At 38.7% G+C, this 18,991-nt stretch overlaps 2 protein-coding genes across 3 annotated transcripts; one reads left to right on the plus strand and one right to left on the minus strand.

The window, feature by feature from the left end:
* Positions 1 to 567: 567 nt before the first annotated feature.
* spout1 (SPOUT domain containing methyltransferase 1) lies at positions 568 to 6,017 on the plus strand (the record flags this gene model as incomplete). Its single annotated transcript, XM_050053790.1, has 12 exons — positions 568 to 663; positions 745 to 784; positions 2,212 to 2,325; positions 2,409 to 2,568; positions 2,659 to 2,748; positions 2,828 to 2,877; positions 3,270 to 3,400; positions 3,813 to 3,885; positions 3,999 to 4,097; positions 4,284 to 4,386; positions 5,360 to 5,507; positions 5,680 to 6,017. Coding segments are annotated over 12 exons (1,191 nt in total), but the record flags the coding sequence as incomplete, so codon positions are not given.
* On the minus strand, positions 6,015 to 14,145 carry st6galnac6 (ST6 (alpha-N-acetyl-neuraminyl-2,3-beta-galactosyl-1,3)-N-acetylgalactosaminide alpha-2,6-sialyltransferase 6). Of its 2 annotated transcripts, none has more exons than XM_050053283.1 (6): positions 14,051 to 14,145; positions 13,517 to 13,598; positions 11,022 to 11,216; positions 9,668 to 10,080; positions 9,465 to 9,572; positions 6,015 to 8,368 (listed from the first exon to the last, which is right to left on the minus strand). In XM_050053283.1, the coding sequence occupies exons 2-6, from the start codon at positions 13,541 to 13,543 to the stop codon at positions 8,179 to 8,181; spliced, it is 933 nt and encodes a 310-aa protein (XP_049909240.1). In that variant the 5' UTR covers positions 13,544 to 13,598; positions 14,051 to 14,145; the 3' UTR covers positions 6,015 to 8,178. The 2 variants fall into 2 exon arrangements, with proteins under 2 accessions (XP_049909240.1, XP_049909241.1); XM_050053284.1 differs by having other exon boundaries at positions 13,996 to 14,070.
* Positions 14,146 to 18,991: the final 4,846 nt, after the last annotated feature.

Raw genomic sequence — 18,991 nt, forward strand, 5'->3', positions numbered from 1 at the left:
TAGCCAGGCCCCTTACACAAAAAGGACATTTTATAAAACCACCAAAATAATTAAATTTGCAGACAACAAATGTCTCAGTGCTTGAAAAAACAAAACAAATCTGATTACAATAAATAAATCCCATGATACCAACCTGGCCAAAAATCAAGCATATTTTGTAGCTGATGTTTGAAGTAGACTTAAGTAGAATTTCTCATTAATTATTTTTACACTTTTGGCAGTCATAAATATATATATTTGCATATAATGTGTTAAAATCCAATAAAAATATTTGAATAATAAATATATATATTTATTTTATAATATAATAAATCACAAAAACACACGTTCAAACTATCGCCCTCTAGTGGAAATTTAAGTTTCCTACATTTTCCCTACAGTCTTACAGTAATTCTAGGATCCTAAATTAAGTAAAGAGAGACAAAGGCTAAACCTTACATGCCAATATCTCTATTAAGTTCCAGTTGTATGTTTAAAAAGAATCATAGAAGTTTAATCTGCGTCTTATAAAACTTTAACTTTTTCCAGTCTATGGCCAGAACCAACAGACTTTTATTTTGAAACGCTGATTCCGACCCGGAAGTCAATAAACTTCACGTGTTGGTGTGTGTAAAAATGTCCACCGGCGTAGCAGTGAAAAGACCCCAAACTGTGCCCTCTCAGGTACTGTTACGATATTGTTTTACATCCAAATGATGCTCTTTTTTTTCTCATAATTTATAATGTGTTTGTGTGTCTTTACAGGCGGAAGAGAGGGTGGACTGGAAGAAGAGGAAAGCAGAAAGTGAGTAAACAGCTAGCTACATTAGCTAAAGAGCTAAATCAGTTTTGTTTGACACATAAGTTACAGTTAGCTCTTTTATTCGCCATAGCGATAAGGTAAAGTGTCTCAATGTGTCTTTGTTCAAGAATAAGTGTGTGGGTTTTACTTGTTTTTATTTATAACGTTATAGTAAAGTAATGCCTCAGTATTTCGTATGATGTTTTAGCATGTGTGGCCACAGCATTAATGTTTATGATAATTTATACTTATAATAGAGTCGTTTCACGTAGTTGTTACCACTTTAGCCCCTGCACAACACTCACTCTGAAGATTCTGTTGTCAAAGTTTAACTTTAATTTGTTAAATTTAGGTGTAAATAGTCAAGTGTAGTTATTTATTAACAGCCCCAAATCTCAAATTTGCCTCAAAGGGCTTTAAAATCTGTACAACTGATATGACACTCTCTGTGGGGGGTCAGGATGAGTCACAAAATGATTAAGTAACCAGGAGAAAATGTATGTATGTATATCTGTTCCATAAAATCACACTCAGAGGGATATCGTGTGCTGTAAAGCCCTGTGAGGCAAATTGTGATTTGTGATATTGGGCTTTAAAAAAAAATTGATTGATTGATTGACTTATATTTTACACCATTTATATAAATCTTTGCTTTTTTCTTGTATCTGTTGTGGATACTTTAACCTACAGGCCTCTCCAGATCCTTTGTAGAGCTGTGACTAATGATTATTTCCATCAGCAAGTAATCTGCCATGAATTTTCTTGTCTAAGTGATTAATGGTCTGGTCTGTAAACCATCACAAAATGTTAAAGTGTCAGTTATAATTACCATAAGTCCATATGGATGTCTTTTTTCCTCCAACAGGCAGTCCAATACTCAAAGATATTCAGTTTATTATCACACAAGATAAAATAGGCTAAAGCAGCAAATCCTCATAACCATGAAGCTGTAACTAGTAAATGTTGGTTAATTTTTACTTGAAAATGAATTGAATGATTATCAAAAAATGCAGATTACTTTCCTGTCAATTAACTAATAAACTATTTTTTTCAGCTTAAATTTCTTAAGATGAAATCAGACCCGAGGAAAAGTAAAATAAGAAGTGTAAAAACCCAACTAGGGACAAGAGTTGAAAATTAGCAATAGCTACAAACTCTCTGTGCAACACATCAGTCCCATACTTTGTATTGGAACTATGTTAAATTGCATCATCCCTATCAAATAAAAAATAAAAGAATAATTAAAAATAAATAAGGATGAAATATTATGCTTTCGGTTGACCTGCTAATAAACTCAGATGGGGTCACATGTAGATTTAGCCTTATTTAAAAGGGTCACAAGCTGAAAATCTTTCAATTTGGATATTTCCAGTTTGTCTTCCCTAAACCTTACTATCTTATTAATGCCAATGATTGTTCTTCAATAACAGTAAAAGAGGCTAAGAAGAAAAGGAAAGAGGCCAAGCTGATCAAAGAGTTGGAAAAGCAGAAACAGCAAGAAGCTGCAGACAGAGCACAACATGAACAAAGCCAAAACAGTAAAGGTAACCATATTATCTTGTCATTGGTTGTTATCGTACCTGTGAATGGAGTGCTGTAACGTGTGATCTGCACATGTATCTCTTAGGTCGGGCATACACAGTGAGTGTGGCTCTGCCAGGCTCTGTCCTGGATAACGCTCAGTCTACTGAACTTCGTACGTACCTGGCCGGACAGATCGCCCGAGCCTGTGTTGTGTTCTGTGTTGATGAGATCGTTGTGTTTGATGAACAAGGGGAAGATGTCAAGTAAGTTAACTTAAGAGGTACAAGTTATTGGTTAACACTCTCCTGAGGCAGCAGAAAGCTGATAGAAAATATTCTTTCTTTGTCCCACAGGAGTGTTGAAGGAGAATTTAAAGGTGTTGGGAAGAAGGGACATGCTTGTATTCAGCTTGCAAGAATACTTCAGTACCTGGAATGTCCACAGTAAGTATGGCTATATTATCATATCAGCAGCAGCAGCCCATTTTATTAGGCTGTGATTACAGCTTTTCTTCTCCACCAGGTATCTGCGCAAGTGGTTTTTCCCAAAGCATCAAGATTTACAGTATGCAGGTAATAGTTCATATTTCGTTTTCATATGTTCATTTATAGCCAGGGTTTTCAGCGTCTGACACTGTGCCCCATGCCCCAATTCAGCTCCAAAGATTTTATAGAGTGGTGTTTGCTTGTGTTCACTTTGAAATAAAGTTTGAACTACATTTTGCTACTTTTCTGACAAAATGTATGTAAATGTAAACACCTTGATGCTGCTGCTGGAGTACCTTCCTGTGGTTGTTTTTGGCAGAAAGTAATGTCCAAGCATCATACAAGACTATTGCTTCCATATTGAAATCATATGGAAATACAGAGGGTGCAATTTGATTATTATCTTAATACCATATCTAGGTAGAGACATTGTATAAAATAAAATGATGTGTTTTCTCAAGTTATTGGTCTTTTTTTAGGATTGCTCAACCCTTTAGACAGTCCTCACCACATGAGGATAGATGATGAATCACAATACCGGGAAGGAATAGTCCTCGACAGGCCGATCAAACAAGGAAAAGGCTCGTTGGTCAACTGTGGGATGAGAAAGGTGAGCATGTCTTCATAGAGGTCGCTGTCACAAACTGATGTGGAGACTATGATTAAAGTTATTGGCTTTTATAAGGATGTAGGGCTGCAACTAATGATTAATTGACCAGGTATTCGCTTGATTAATCAATTGAAAAATGGCAGAAAATAGTGAAAATGCTTATTGAAATGTCCCAAAATATCTTGTTTTGTCCAACCAACAGTCAAAACCCCAAATATATGCAGTTTACCATCATAGAAGACAAAGAAAATCAGAAAATATTGATAATTTATGAGCTGAAACTAGCCATTTGTGCTTTAACAAATACACCATGAATTAATTAACAGTCAAAATCCTTGTACGATTATTACTCTGTTGATAGACTATTTGTTTTAGCTTTATCAAACTCATCTCTGTCCATCTGCTCCTACAGGATGTTCGGATTGATAAACAGCTACAGTCTGGACTTCGAGTCACCGTGAAACTCAATAAGATGCAGAATCAAGGTAATTTTGTCCGTCTGATTGACATTGATAATGTTTGATTTATGTTTTTTCGGAGAAAAGATCTTATGTTTCTGCAAATTAGTCCAGTGTGTGTGTCTATTCGTCATCCTCAGAGAGCAAACTGTGTAAAGGCATGGTTGTGGCTCCTCACCTGCCCAGGACTGAAGGAGGGCTTTACTGGGGTTACACTGTCCGCCTGGCATCTTCCCTCAGTAGGTTTCCTTTGCTTGTGATACTATCAGGCATGTGCTCCACATTAATTTGCAACAGGTTGTAGGAATAAGAGCCGAATAGCACTTTTTTATTCATCCACACATCCTATTACATTGTGTATTCAGTGTGAGGCTCAGCCCTGCTGTGATCACTTTATCCTCATTGCTGTCGTTGTGTTAATACAGGCGCAGTGTTCACAGAAAGTCCCCATGAAGATGGATACGATCTGACGATTGGTACATCAGAAAGAGGCAGCAACATTGACCAAACAACCCTTTCGCCATTCAAGTAGGTTCAGAGCCAATGAGAGTGAGAATTTTTTAAATTTAGCTATGCACATAGCACAGCAGTGTTGGTCTGTTGGTTGGTTGCGACTGAAATATCTCAACAATTAATGGATGAATTGCCATGAAATCAAACACCTGTGAGGGTATGTGGGGCCTGCAGTTTATAACAGTTCCTCAAATTTAATAAGTTGATCATGTGTTTTGTATTTAAAATCAAAGTAACCAGTAACTATAGCTGGCAAAACTAGAGACTATTTTGTGATGGAATCGCGCTAGCCATGATACAGCGATTGGCTATTTAAGAAGAATGTGGGCCAGGGGTGTAAATTGTGTGTTTACGCGTGTGTTTGTGTTTGGGAGGGTGATGGCCCCTTCCCTACTTCCTACCCCTCGACTTCCATCGCCTTTACTCAGACCACACCCATCTTCAAACCTGGCCTTCACCTGTAAACAATCGTGACTGCATCTTGCATGGTTAAGATGCTATCAGATAGATAGATAGATAGATAGATAGATAGATAGATAGATAGATAGATAGATAAACACCTGGTAAAGAATTCATAGCAGCTTCTGTGGTAGTTCCTGCTAGGGCCACATTTTGCCATGATGACACACAGTGAGACTCAAAAGGTGAAAACAGCATCAGCCACACTGTACAGCCACTTAAGTACAGTTTAGTACAGTTTTGAGATACTTGCACTTAACTAGTGTATAGTACTTGAGTAAATGTACTCAGTTACTTTCCACCACTGCATGCTGACACACCAAACTAAGCTGGTGATCATGGTAGACATAGCTACTAGATATCCACGTTAGCATTGTCATTATGAGCATGTTAGCAAGCTGATATTAGCATGTAGCTCAAAGTAAAACCTCACAGAGCTGCTAGCACAGCGTTAGACTCAGTCTTATGTTAACATAAATTGTATTTTAACATTTGAATTAGTTAAACTTGACTCTCTTCCACGTTTCAGGCATCTCTTGGTAGTTTTTGGAGGTCTCCAGGGACTGGAGGCCAGTGTAGATGCTGACCAAAACCTGGATGTGACCGACCCCAGTGTTTTATTTGACCTTTACCTCAACACATGCCCCAGTCAGGGCAGCAGGACCATTCGCACAGAGGTGAGGGCTTATTATATGACTTTGTTTTAATCACTGAACTTTGTGACTAGATAAATCTACACCATTTGTTTGAGTAAATGCCGAACAGTCTGTGAGCAATTAGGATTAAATGTAATTGTTGTGCTCGCTGATGTGAAGCAGCGTGGTAATTTAGTTTTTTGTCTCTCAACAGGAGGCCATCTTGGTTTCCATGGCAGGGCTGAGACAGAAGATCACAGCTGCCTTTTCAGATGCTCCCAATGGTTCATTAAAGAATTAGCGATGAAACTAAACAGACATGCTGGCTGACATTTTGTCATCAAACTGGTTCCACCACTGAGATGTTCGTCCTCCATAATTAGATCTTAAGTTCTGCTCACTGTCAAAACAGCTGTCGTCTCAAACATCACATCTGTGCATTGTGTGCAGTCAGTGCTACAAACCTTATTTGGTCTTCATTCTGTATGTGTGTTTGTAAATGACTCAACAGATTGTACATATTTAAATACAGATACTATCCACAAGGTTGAACTGACTCATATTGTATTTTTCAAAGCATATAATATGTTTTTGATAAACAGTACAGAACTTTGAAAAAAACAAAAAAAAAAACAACGTTGAGATCGACACAACATGGACAAACAAATGGCACTGAATATTTTCATCAATAAACACCAGAGTCGGCTTCAGGTTTCTGAGCGAGTAGGTCAAACACATGCCTGCGTTAAAAGAAAGTGGCCCCATCTGTGTTTAATGCAAGACTACAGGCCTCTATAGCTCTCAGAGTGTGTTGCGGGTGCAATCACTTTCCTGTTGCCGTGCATGCTGCATGCATCTGCCCCTTTTGTATTAGTATTTCATTTTCCCTCATTCACACAAGTAAGCCAGGTACAGATTTCATTTTAATGCCAGGTTTGCAATGTTTTTCTGGGTTAGTCATGGGCTTACTGTCCAGATTATTAGGTACACCAAGCAAAAAGTTATGAAGTGTGATACAACAGCCCTGCAATAAATAATACCTGCATAAAGGTTGTAATGTCCAGTTTGAGTTTAAACTGTTTAAGAGAGATGGTGATTTAAGTTTTTGGTTACTCTGAAGCCTGTAGTTTGAACTGCTGTTATATTGTATTGAGTTGTATGCACAGGTGTTTCTAATACTCCATTCTCACTGATATATTGTAAATTGGGTGGACAAAATTTAAGGTTTACAGCTCTTCTAAAATTAAGCATCATGTAAAATTCAGTAATGTTACTATTTCAATGTAATACCTCGATAAATTTAGCAGGCAATTTAATGTCTGTAAGGTAGCAGAACAGTCGATTAATGTATTTCCCTCATTCAATTTTGATCATTTGTTTCAAAGAAGTAAACGATACCGCCGTTTCTGATCACAACTAATCAAGCGCATTGCGTACCTCTCCTGAAGATTAATATTCTGACAATGTTTTTACAATTACTTGCAAAAGGCAACATAGTTTACAAAACTGCACCTTCCTCTGCTTAAGTTAAGTTTTAAAATTGCAATGTCACTTTTAATTGAATCGTGCAGTCCCTAGAGCAACATACTAATACATAACACGACCATGATGCATTCTGTGAACTAGTTGAACTGAAGCTGCATGCGTTGGTATGCCACTGAGGTAAAAAGGTTTAAGTTCATGAGGCAACAGTTTTATGTTTATAGTCTAAATTCCATGAGAACATTCAAATCAACATCTAGTGCAGCAAAAATGACACAATGAAGTACTAAAATCTTTAAATTGATGCTATAAATGATAATATTCTGTATAATGTGGCAATCAGTATCTCTAGAATACATTTGGTGCCACATAATTTCCGCAATCTGAGTGTGTCCTATTATTACAAAAAGAATAATTGACCCACAAACAGTTGTGTAATTAGTCAGTGTTGAATTACACAAAGGTATCTGTAGCACCAAGTACAGTATGCTGGCAGTCGTGTTTACTCATGAGTTGGATATTTCCTGATTTAAATCCCATTTTTGCTCATTTTAAGACTTATTTAGTTGTTTTTAAATCAAAATATATGTAGAAATGTTTATACTATTCAAGCCAAGACAATGGAGAAAGTATGGTTTCGATACTGTCTCCGAAACGTATTCTACTTACTGCACCCAGCCACATTGCTCTTACACTGCATCAGAGGGCTCCAATGTACATGCATATTGAATTAGTGGTCAGCTGAATCTCACTGCAATTACTGTTGAGTATAATCTCCGTATGATGGATGCTAATGTAAAGCTGATAGAATATAGTGTTTTGTAGGCCACTTAGTCATATCTATGAGAATGCCTGCTGATGTAATCCCCCCTCAACATGGTAAACAAAAGTGCATTTTCAATACATAACAAAAATATTATAAACATGTAAAAATTCATCTTTAAATTCATTTTCTTTTCTATTTACAAAAAAGATCTGTCAGACGGCCGCCACATGTCGATGTGGAATATACACAATATAGTATTTCCTCTCTAAGCCAAGACCCTGACCTCTCTTCCTCAGTCGTTTGGTCCACTGATAATAGTTTCTTCCAAAACCTATTTTTATCCTTATGGCATTTCCTGGAAATAGCAGGGCTTCTTGATGGCTCATTTGGGTTCGTCATCCCGTCGTGCTCTATCGGGCCTCTGTGAGTGCAGAGAGATCTCTTTGTGGTTTTCACAAAAGTCTTTCACCAGTTGGGGTGAGTGAAGGTGATGTTGTACTGCTTTGCCCAGCGTGAAAACACTTGTTTCTCTGTGATAAAGCGATGGTGGTTCCCTCTTCGGCCGCCCTCGTTCTGTAGATATGTCACACATTCCTCAGGACCCCTGGGCTTGTAGTAGTGGTAGGGCATCTTCTTAGATCCAGGTTTGGATTTTCTAGAAAAGACGGGTTTTAATATTATTCATTAGTTTAACAACCAGTTGATCTGTGATTAGTAATAATCAGGCAAATAATACATTTTTGATTTATTAAAGACTCGAGTGAGCGAGTACACCATTATCTCTATCTCTTCAACTAAATTATCTGTATCCATATCCGTACTTGTAATGGCTGGTTTTTAATTCGTAAATGAGTGGTACTTAAACCAAAGTAGGTGGAACCTAACTGAAGGTTGTTATTCTATGGGCACTGACACATCGCGGCCATCGGACAATGTCGGGCCATCAGTAAGTATCTGCTGCCCTAGTTTTTGCTGTGTGTCCCACCGTTGGCACTAGTCGGCCCTTGTCTGGGTTTTTTTCCCCGGCTGATTCAGCATGGTGAATTGGGTTTGGAGTTGGCAGAGCCCATCAGTGAACAAAATTACCTTGATTGGCAGTTCAGCTCTGTGCACGATAAAACAAACCGAAGCGAAGAAAGCAAAAAAATGGCTAAAGTCAAGAGGGTGTGAGATCGAAACAAAGTTGTTACGTTAGGTGAGATTATTTTTTCGGCATTGAGTTCTTTAGCAGAAACAGTTCCGAATTGTTTGTGCTTTTGTTTTCCAGCACATGCTAAATATCCATTGTTCTTTCAATATTAGATTTTGTTGTTAAAGTGCTAACTGGCTAATTAGCATCTTGAATCCGTCCCGTTTCTCTTCTTTAAATGACGATTACAGATTGCCAATGACTGCTGGTATGGAGAGTCATTTCCGCTCACACAGGTGCAGAACGACATGCTAGTTTGCCGTTAACTGTAGCCTTTGCAAGACAAAGGCGACTTGAGGCAACGAAACAGTTGGTCTTCGTATCGACGAGTTCTTTGATGTCAGTTTGGTGGTATGTTTGGTATGGATTGATCAGAGATTGCTATATTTATTATTTATAAAAAACTTGAACACAGCTACCTAAAGGACTTTCCTTCATCACAGTTTTACAAAAATGATACTAGTGCTTGTAAAACGTTCATTATCCATACCGGATACTATTTCATCCAAGTATTTAGCCCAGCCCTTCTACATAGGTTGATTAGTGCCATCATTATACTCACCCACAGTGGTTTGGTGGAACCATCCCATATACTTTGATATTGTCACATATCTCAATGGCTATGACCATGGTGAACCAGCCTGTGCTCAACCATGAGTGAGATTTTTGCCTGAAATGGAAAAAAAGGATTTGTGAAAGTGACATTTACCCATTGTAGGGCTGATACACAACAAAATAAGATTCACTGGCCACCTAAATACTCACCTATCTCGTCCCGTCTCCCTGTGAAACAGGCTGTCAAATTTGCGCATCTTGTTGGCTGTGATACTGAAGCAAGACAAGTTGCTGTAGGTCATGCTGATCCTCTGGATCAACCTGTACAACGTTCCTTTGGCCTCCTTCCCAATTTTGTTTGGGGGTCCCCAGAAGATGATCACTGGGTTGCTGTCTGGCCTCTGTAGGTACTCATTAGGCCTCCGCACCACCCTGAACACACTGGAGTGGGCTATGACCCTCAGAGAGGTCTTGTTCCCTACGTCAGTCTCATACCCCAGCGTGGGGGCATCATTCATACGAATCACGCACTCCGTACTGTCAATCTCTTTTCCGGCTCGAGTACCCAGGACATGGCTGGAGCTCGTCACCAGCGCACAGTTATGACACTGTAGGTTCATAGTCTGAAATGAGAAGAAATAAGGGTGGAAATAAAGTCCATCATAACAGAGTAAGTGAGGCTGCGCAGCTCAGCCACTCTTGATGTGTATTTGTTTTCTAAAACATTACGTTTATCATTATGTTAATCTTAACATTATGTTTACAGTTAACAGAGCTTGCAAAGAACAATAAGCCCTAAGCTAAAAGTAGCCAACACTACCGGGACTAGTGCGCAATGTTTCAATAGCTAGTTTCAGCATCTTTTAAATGTGTGTAGGTTCGTCACTGGTAGTTGTTAGCTGTGCTGGCAGAGTGGCTCTAGAAATGGCAATGTCGGTCTGCCACGTTGGTCCAGACTGAAATATATAAAGCAGGATGGATCAAGATGAAATTTTGTACAAAAATTCATGGTCCCCACAGGATGAATCATACTGACTTTAGTGATCTCCTGACTTTACCTCTGGTGTCAACACGAACTTGATATTTTAGTTTTTTAGTGCCGTGTCTCCTCAACCATTGGATGGATTGCCATGAAATGTTGTTTACACACTCATGTTCCCCTCAGGGTCAACTCTAACAACTTCCCTCCCACATAATCGCTAGCTTGGCTGTGTGCTCTTGAGTTAGGTTAAGTGAGGCTGCAAACAAGATCATGCTATCAGAAACAAGATCACACCAATGAGGTATTTACAAGTGGTTAGGGTGTGTCAGCTCAGGCATAATGATGAAGACAAGCAGAAACTGCAGAAACAGGCAGAAAGAAAAAACTTTACTGACATCCTGTTAGTTAGAGAACCAATGTTAATATGCACCACTGAAATGACATGCAAACTTGTATCAAAATCTGTCTTTGAGAGACAGTAACACATTGTCTCACTCACAATGATGTACAGCATTCTAAACATATGTGGATTTCCCCATCATTAAAACACAAGTCTCTGTTTGTGCACAAGCTACTGAATACCTTGTTTCCGTGAAAAGGCACATAGCCGTCTTTCCCAGACCACTTCTTCAGATCTGTTGCCTTGATAGCATAATTTGTAGCCACATGGAAGGGAGCATAAACAGCATCATTGACGTTATTGGAGCCATACAGGATGAGGAGTGTCATCAGGACGATGATGGCCGCAAAGATCACCAGCCTGTGGCTCTGCTGTCCCTGTAGCGTAAACAACAGGGATGAACTAAGCACATTTACATTTTGTGCCACTCTATATCCAGCTCCACTCCATTCCAGAGGGAATTATTGTACCTTTTACTCCACATCTGTATCTACTTTATAAATCTAGATTTTACATGCAAAACCTCTAAAAAGCTTATAAAATATGATGCATTTTTGTAGGTTAAACTACCAAACATTAGCCTTTATATAATTAGAGCTTTTCATGCAAAAATATCAAACACTTGGTCATGGATTCAGCTTCTTCTTTACAGCATTTCCTTATCACAAATAATTCATTCATGCATTAGCTAAAACCACTTAGCTTATGCAGCTGCTTGAACTGCTACTTGGACTGCCTTTTAGTGTTTCCTAAGTTGTTCCTACCTTTACTGTAACAACTTGGTTATTTTAAATGTGGAAGTTGTATGTCTGTATTGTCTCTGTGCTGTCCACTGTTCATCTGTATTTTAGGTTTCTTCTTTGTATTTTAGATTGTGGTCTGTGTATATTGTAAATTATGTTGGGACTACAGATGGAAATTAGCAGTTATTGCTAAATCTGGTGCAACCATCTCCTCATTTCTTGTAAATGATTAATGCTATTGCACACAGTCCCTTGATAAACTAAATAAACTAAACTTAGCCACCCTTTTTGCTGCGATGCGACCAACCACTGCACCAAAGTGCCACCCTTTGCCCTAAATTATAGTACACTTAATAATGTTGAGGTCTAGATTGTTGGTTGAACAAAACAAGCAATGTGAAGATGTCCCTTTGGGCTGACTGTGGAGGATATTTCTCACTGCTTTCTGACATTTTACAAACCAAACAACAGTAAATAATTAGCAGATTTTGATATCATGATTATTGTCAGAGGAAATATCACCATTTCACAGTTTTCACAATTATTAATCAGAGAAGAAATGTATACCTTACTACAGATGGAAAGAGGTTTCTTTTGTGTTTCAACAACGTCTCACTTTTGAGTTACTGATACATGAAATTTGAAACTGTGAATATCTTTCCAACTTAACCAAACTGGTTTAGTCAGGCAGCTGTTGTCCTCTCTTCCTGGTACTGCGTAGCAGCGCTGAATCTTTTAGTGGCACGGAGTACCGGAGTGTACCAGCCTACATTCACCTCTGCCACACACAAACAACGTGACACACACGATTCGTTTTTCACTGGACAACAATCGGGACACCATCGATATCGCATCAAATCTACTTTTTACAGGGATATAAAACCGTGACATTATGTCACTGCGGTTATGGTGAACCTGGTTAATCCTGACATCCCTAGTCGCAGCTCCATATGAAATATTTAAAAAGCTCCACCCTAATAACCATAACAACAAAAAGCTGCTTCATAGGCGCGGATGGATCAATACCTAAATATCAATACTACAGATACTGTGTTTTTGTTTTGAAGATCGATTTTAGCATCACAAGGATCGATAACAAAAAAAGGTTTCAGTTTCTGTCCTACATTGTACCAAATTTTATTTTCAGGGTAGAACTGTCTGTCGTGAACACAAGTACTGTAGTCCATGTACTTTTGCTTCTTCACTGCTGTTGTCTTGTGTGCGCTCAAACGACATAAGCGTCCCTCTGTGCCCTCGGTGTGCACCACCACGGCTTGTACCCTGACTAAATAAATCCGACACATAATTGAAGTGTTTGCGGAACTAAAGAGTATAAAAGCTCAAGAAAGAGAACTTGCAGCTGCAACAGAAACAAGGGAGGAGCAGGGAAATTCCTCAGCATCTAGTCCCCTGACATAACCAGTCAACTCTAGAGTTCACTGGCAGTCTCTGCTGTATTTGCTCATCATTGGTTTTTACTTTATCCAACTGATTGTTAATCAGATTAATATATCATGACACACTGCTTTCCCCTACATTATTATGTAAGCCACATTTAATAATAAAAAGTTTTGGTGTCTGTGATTCTGGCCCTGTGTTTCTTGGTATCAGATTGAAGGCACATTTTGTGGCGTTGCCCAGCCCCACTGACATCAATGTATGAGTAAAAAAATAATCTAATTATATTATATACGCCAGTAGTATATTTTTCTAATCATATCTGAGTAACATTTTCAATGCAGGATTAGTGTTTTTACAGTTTGATAGTCGTGCATTCACCTCAGTAAAGGATCTGAACACTTGTTAACAGTCATGACAGTGATAATACCAGCATGGATGTAATACTCTGTGCCCTAATAATACTTATAATGATAATAATGACGATAAAAGATAAGAGGTCTAAGTGCCACACCCTCTGTTTGGTCTTTTCTTACCTTATTGCCACTGAGCTTGAGCCCCATGCTGTCTGATCAGGCTGTGTACCAACACACTGGCTGTGACTGTCTGTCATCATATCTGCCCGAAAGAGACAAATATAGTTTAGAATGTAGTTTCGATTGTATGTTTTCCATGTATGCAAATGTTACGGCAAGGTTGGTTTCAAATTTTGATATTCAAATGTGGGTGAATGTTATCACAGGTCAGTAGCTGTTACAGCGACGTAACAAAACGTAAAGTGTTTACAGTTATTTCCTTAGTATACAACGAAGTGAGCTTTCTGCGGTGTCACAGCCTAGATAGTTAACGTATATTTTAGCTCGTATTTACCTAACGCCACAAACGCACGAGGCGCTTAACGTTATTACATGTATAAATAAAAAACATAATACGCAGCCGTTGTCCCTCCGTTGTTGACGTACGTTGGCTCAGATAAAAGAAAAACATAATGCCGCTGATATGATAAAGATATTACCTAAAAAGACGTATCAAAGCATTATAATTGCCTCCAGTGTTAATCCATTGTTTACCGTTTCATGGCCTTTGCGGTCTCCGTGTCTGATGTCTCTCTCATCTCTCTTGTGCCCCATCTTCCTGCACCACTCGCTGACGTCATCATCACGTCGCTCACTGCAGCACAGTGATATGTGTGTGGGGGCTGTCCAACTTTATCAAGTTCGCCTTTAAATTAGTCACTGTGTGTATATGTTTTATAAACATCCCCTAAAATTCCAGTTGATGCTTCATGTGACTCATACACATAACATCAGTCTAAATCAAGGTGTTTGGTGTGAGAGCCAGTCAGCCACAGATCCAAGAGATGCTCCCTTTTGTACATTTAAATGAAAAAATGAACCACCTTAAAACATGTTCATCTCAGAGACCCTTAAAGGAGCAGTGTGTAGGATTTAGTGGCATCTAGTGGGGAACAGAGGTATCTTCCTCTCCAAAACAAACGGATCAGGGGTCTCATTTATAAACATTGCATACACGAATAGCAAAGGTCTGAAATAGGCGTACGCAAAAGTTGCGATCTATAATACTTGATAGTAAAAGTTCAATGGTGTTTATTATGTCTTTAGTTTCTGATAATGACTTTAGTTGTTCTTTTATCTCAGACATGTTAGGATGTTACATACCTTGACATGTTTCGGCGGAAACATCCCCCTTCCTCAGAAGTGTCACAGGACAGGTGTCACAGGACGGTCACACCTCCCTAATATCGGCTGATTGACTGATCAGCTGATAAAGGCACGTCACAACCACCACCAAGTGACACTTCTGAGGAAACACATTCACATTAAAAAATGTCTGTTTCTCCTGTCATATTCGGCTTGTCACAGACAATCCAGACTTTCAGGAGATTTTTCAGGTGATTGTACACTAAAGAGACCATACTTGTTACATTACATTTTGTTTCTGCCATTATATTATATACCCCTAAATCCTACACAATGGATGTTTAATTCACAAATTACTTAAATTTTAAGGGGTACATGGCTTTCTCCTTCGTCACACATTAAGTTGAAATATTTGACTCATTTAAATTACTTATTTAAATTGTCTGTGGAATGTTCTGGATAGACTTGGTACAAAGAAAAAAAACTTTAAAATGCTCAAAGTAACAAGTGTCTTTTTCTTTGTGCCTTAAAAGAACCTTATTTTTTTTAGTCAAGGTGCAAATGCAGGAGTTCACACTGAATCTGGGGTTATTTGTATATGAAGACGTTAAATATTACAGTGGTTTCTGCATGGGTTAAAGGGGAAATCACCACCTGATTTAAAGGGATCATCCCTTTATTTTGCACTTTGTGATAAAAGCATGAAATTTGGTACACTTATAGCCAAACACATTCTGAAAATAATTGGATATGGAGCCATCTTGAATTGTCAATATGGCAGCCATGGCAGCCATCTTTTCAGAATGGCCACCAGCAACAAACATTTTCTTATGTGTGATGGATATAATTTGATATTGAGGACACAATTTGTTAAATTTATTTACCACACCATTATGATTTGCCTTTTGCATATACCCCCACCCCCTCATCATGGAAAATCTAAGATTTAGTTTCCTAAATGCTATCTTAAATTAGCCTCACATCTAATTAATATTGTAGTTTGCATATTTAGATGTAGTTGGATAGCCGAACCTGAATAGACAGGATGTGCCAGCTCGGGAGATGCCTGGAACATGTTCATAGTGCGTACTCTGAGAATCCCAAGATCACCTGCACTATTGGAGATGGGGAGGCCATCATTCAGATACTGCAACCAACTTCTGTAAAGACCTTCAGTGACTATACGCCCAAGAGATCATTCCATATTTAGCCAGAAAACTTTAAAGTGTGTCTAGGCTTGATCTAGTGTGGGACTGGTACTTTCCTGAGTCTCTGAAAGCTGCTACAAGTGCAAAGCATGGTACAGGGATGCAGAGACATGTGCTAGGTGCGGCAGCCATTCCCAGGAACTGAACCCCATATAGAACTGTGTTGTTTGCCTTGCTTTCAGATGCTTTGCTGAAATGGTTTGTGGAGAAGGATAAACAGCTTGTTGTAACAGATGATCAGGAAGTCCTCAGCAAGCCATCACTCCTACATGTGTCTTCGATTGCCCCTTGTACCCATGAGGAAGCCGATAGTCGCGTGTTATTATGCAGCAAGAAATGGCCATCAGAAAATCATGATTCAAACCGTTGATACTGATGTTGTGGTGCTGGCTGTGGCAGTGGCTCAGACTTTACAGCCAGAACATGAGCTTTGGTTGGCATTTGGAACTGGAAAGAACATTTGATACCTTGCAGCCCATGAACCTGCAGCAGGGCCAGTAGGGCCTGAGAAAGCAAGTACACTACCAATGTTCCATGCATTGACGGGCTGTGACGCTGTATCAAGCTCTCTTGGCCATGGGCTGTATAAGCTGTGTTTCCAGAGCTTACGCATGCCCTGTTGAAACTGTCTTCTGCCCCAAATGACATACCACAGGGGGTAATGGCCACAATAGAGACATTCATTATACTACTCTATGACCGAACCAGCACATGCACAGAATTCGACATGGCAAGGCGGACGTTATTTGCAAAGAGGCACAATGTGCAGTCAATCCCCCTCACAAAGGCTGCCCTTGAGGAACATGTAGAGAGACCAGTGTTCCAAATTTCATGCTTTTATCGCAAATTGCACAATTCCTCCCAACTCTTGAGCTAAGCTGCTCCACTATGGGCTTTCTGCACAAATGAATGGGTAAAAATATCCTTCAATTTTCCATAATAACATCACAAATATCTTAAATGACCTTAATTTTTCAGGCAAAGTGCAAAGTCAGGGGTGTATTCCAAATTTGAGGTTAATAAATTGATAAATGAATGGATTATACATGAAAGAGCTTTTAATGTGTTGTTTGTGATGGGGGCTTCCGAGAGTTAAAAACCCTGTCAAAATTACCAGAGAGCTTGACAGACAATTTCCAATTAAATTTTCAATTAACATGAAAAAGGCATTGATTTCAATGACTTTTTCCCCTTTAAAAGCCCCACAGTACTAACAATACATTAAAAATATCTCTATTTCATTGAATTTTCTTTTTTTTTTTTTTTTTTTAAGATTATGTTTTGGGCGTGTTTTTGCCATTATTGATTGGACAGCTGTAGACTGACAGGAAAGGTGGGAGAGAGAGGGGGAATGACATGCAGCAAAGGGCCGCGGGTCGGAAGCGAAGCCAGGCCACCGCAAAGGACTCAGCCTATGTCGGGCGCACACTCCATCAGGTGACCTGGAGGTCACCCCATACAATCCACTGATTAATTAATCAATCATATCTTTTGAAATACATTGAAAATACCTTAACATAATCATTATTGATGGCTGAACTACTGACAATTTAAAGGTTAAAATAACTGAGATATACAAAAAAATCCTCCGCACACTGACATAGACTTTACTATCGAAATTTAATGAAGGGAACAACACGTTTCGCGTTTAGCGTCATCAGGTTCACCTCATCAGGTCTGACCTAAGCATTCTCAGGTGTGTTTAAATGCTTGCTGGTCACATGACCAATTTCGTTTTTTCTTTTTTCTCTGTTTGTCTGAGCAAGACTCAAAAAAATATACAAAAACAATACAATTACATACATCATGAAGTTGAAAAAGTATGCATCAACCATGGTATAAGTTAAAAACATAAGAATTTCAATGCATGAATAGCAAAGTCTACTTACATAATCAATATTACACAAAGCGAGGATAAGAGGTAGAATTACTACAAAGTACTCTATCCTAGCTTGAGACCACCAGTACCTATATACAAATACCTTTATGCAGAGGAACCATATAACAGGACATGAATAATATACATTAATAATATATATCCTGCAAGTCTATCCTTTACTCACTACTCCGCAGATAGTGCAGGCTCGACTTTCCCTACGTAGGACAGTACAGCTTTCCTAAGCTTTCTTTTATGTATCCTACGGGGCAAAAAAGAAGAAAAAACAGGTTAAAGAAAACAACTCAAATCCTGTGAATCATTCATTCCAAAAGGTTCAACAGTAGACAGTTCATTAATCCAAAACGCTTCCCTTCTCAGGAGCTGCTTAATGATGTTCCCCCCTCTCGGATTAGGCAACACTCTTTCAATTCCAATGAATCTAAGGGAAGCTGTAGAACCATGATTTTTATCTTTATAATGTCTTGCGATGGCGTAATCAAAATTATTATTTCTGATAGCCGCTTTGTGCTCAGCAATCCTCAACTTCAGATTACGCTTTGTTTGGCCCACATACATCAAGCCACATGGGCAAATAAGCACATAAATTACATGAGTGGAAAGACAATTGATAAATTCTTTTACATTATATTTCTTTCCGGAATGGGGATGATTAAATGTTTTTGTATCAAATGTGTTGGCACAATGTGCACATTTTCCACATCTATAATTCCCATAAACTTGCTGAGAAAGCCAGTTGGTTTGTTTTGGTTCACTGTACATGGAACTGACAACAATGTCTCTCACATTTCTGCCTCTCTTGAAACAAAAACAAAAAATTTTTTGTATATCTTATGACTTACGTTCCTGCTGCCTACCAGCACTTGACGATCTGTGGCTGTGCAAGGAGATTTCATTGATTCCAGTTTTAAAATAATTGAGGTTTTGTTATGAAACGTGCAGACCTTACAATGAATTTGAAAATTACGATTAAGTGAAGTACTTACAGTGTTTGACACTGTCAAGCTCACATTTTGTACATGCCCACACCATCCTGTGAGGAAGTCTAATCAGTGAAAACATCTGTGTGAGTGAACCAAGGGTGGGTACAGCCTTTAACTGAATTAACATGCAGAAACAATCCAAGTGGTCTTAAAAGGACAGAGAGAAACAGCATTTGTCTAAAGTCTCATATTAAAACAAGCACACACACACACACACACACACACACACACACAAAATCAAGTTTACATTCAAGTTTGTACT

This window comes from Epinephelus moara, chromosome 9 (genome assembly GCF_006386435.1).
Source record: "Epinephelus moara isolate mb chromosome 9, YSFRI_EMoa_1.0, whole genome shotgun sequence".
NCBI classification, from domain to species: domain Eukaryota; kingdom Metazoa; phylum Chordata; class Actinopteri; order Perciformes; family Serranidae; genus Epinephelus; species Epinephelus moara.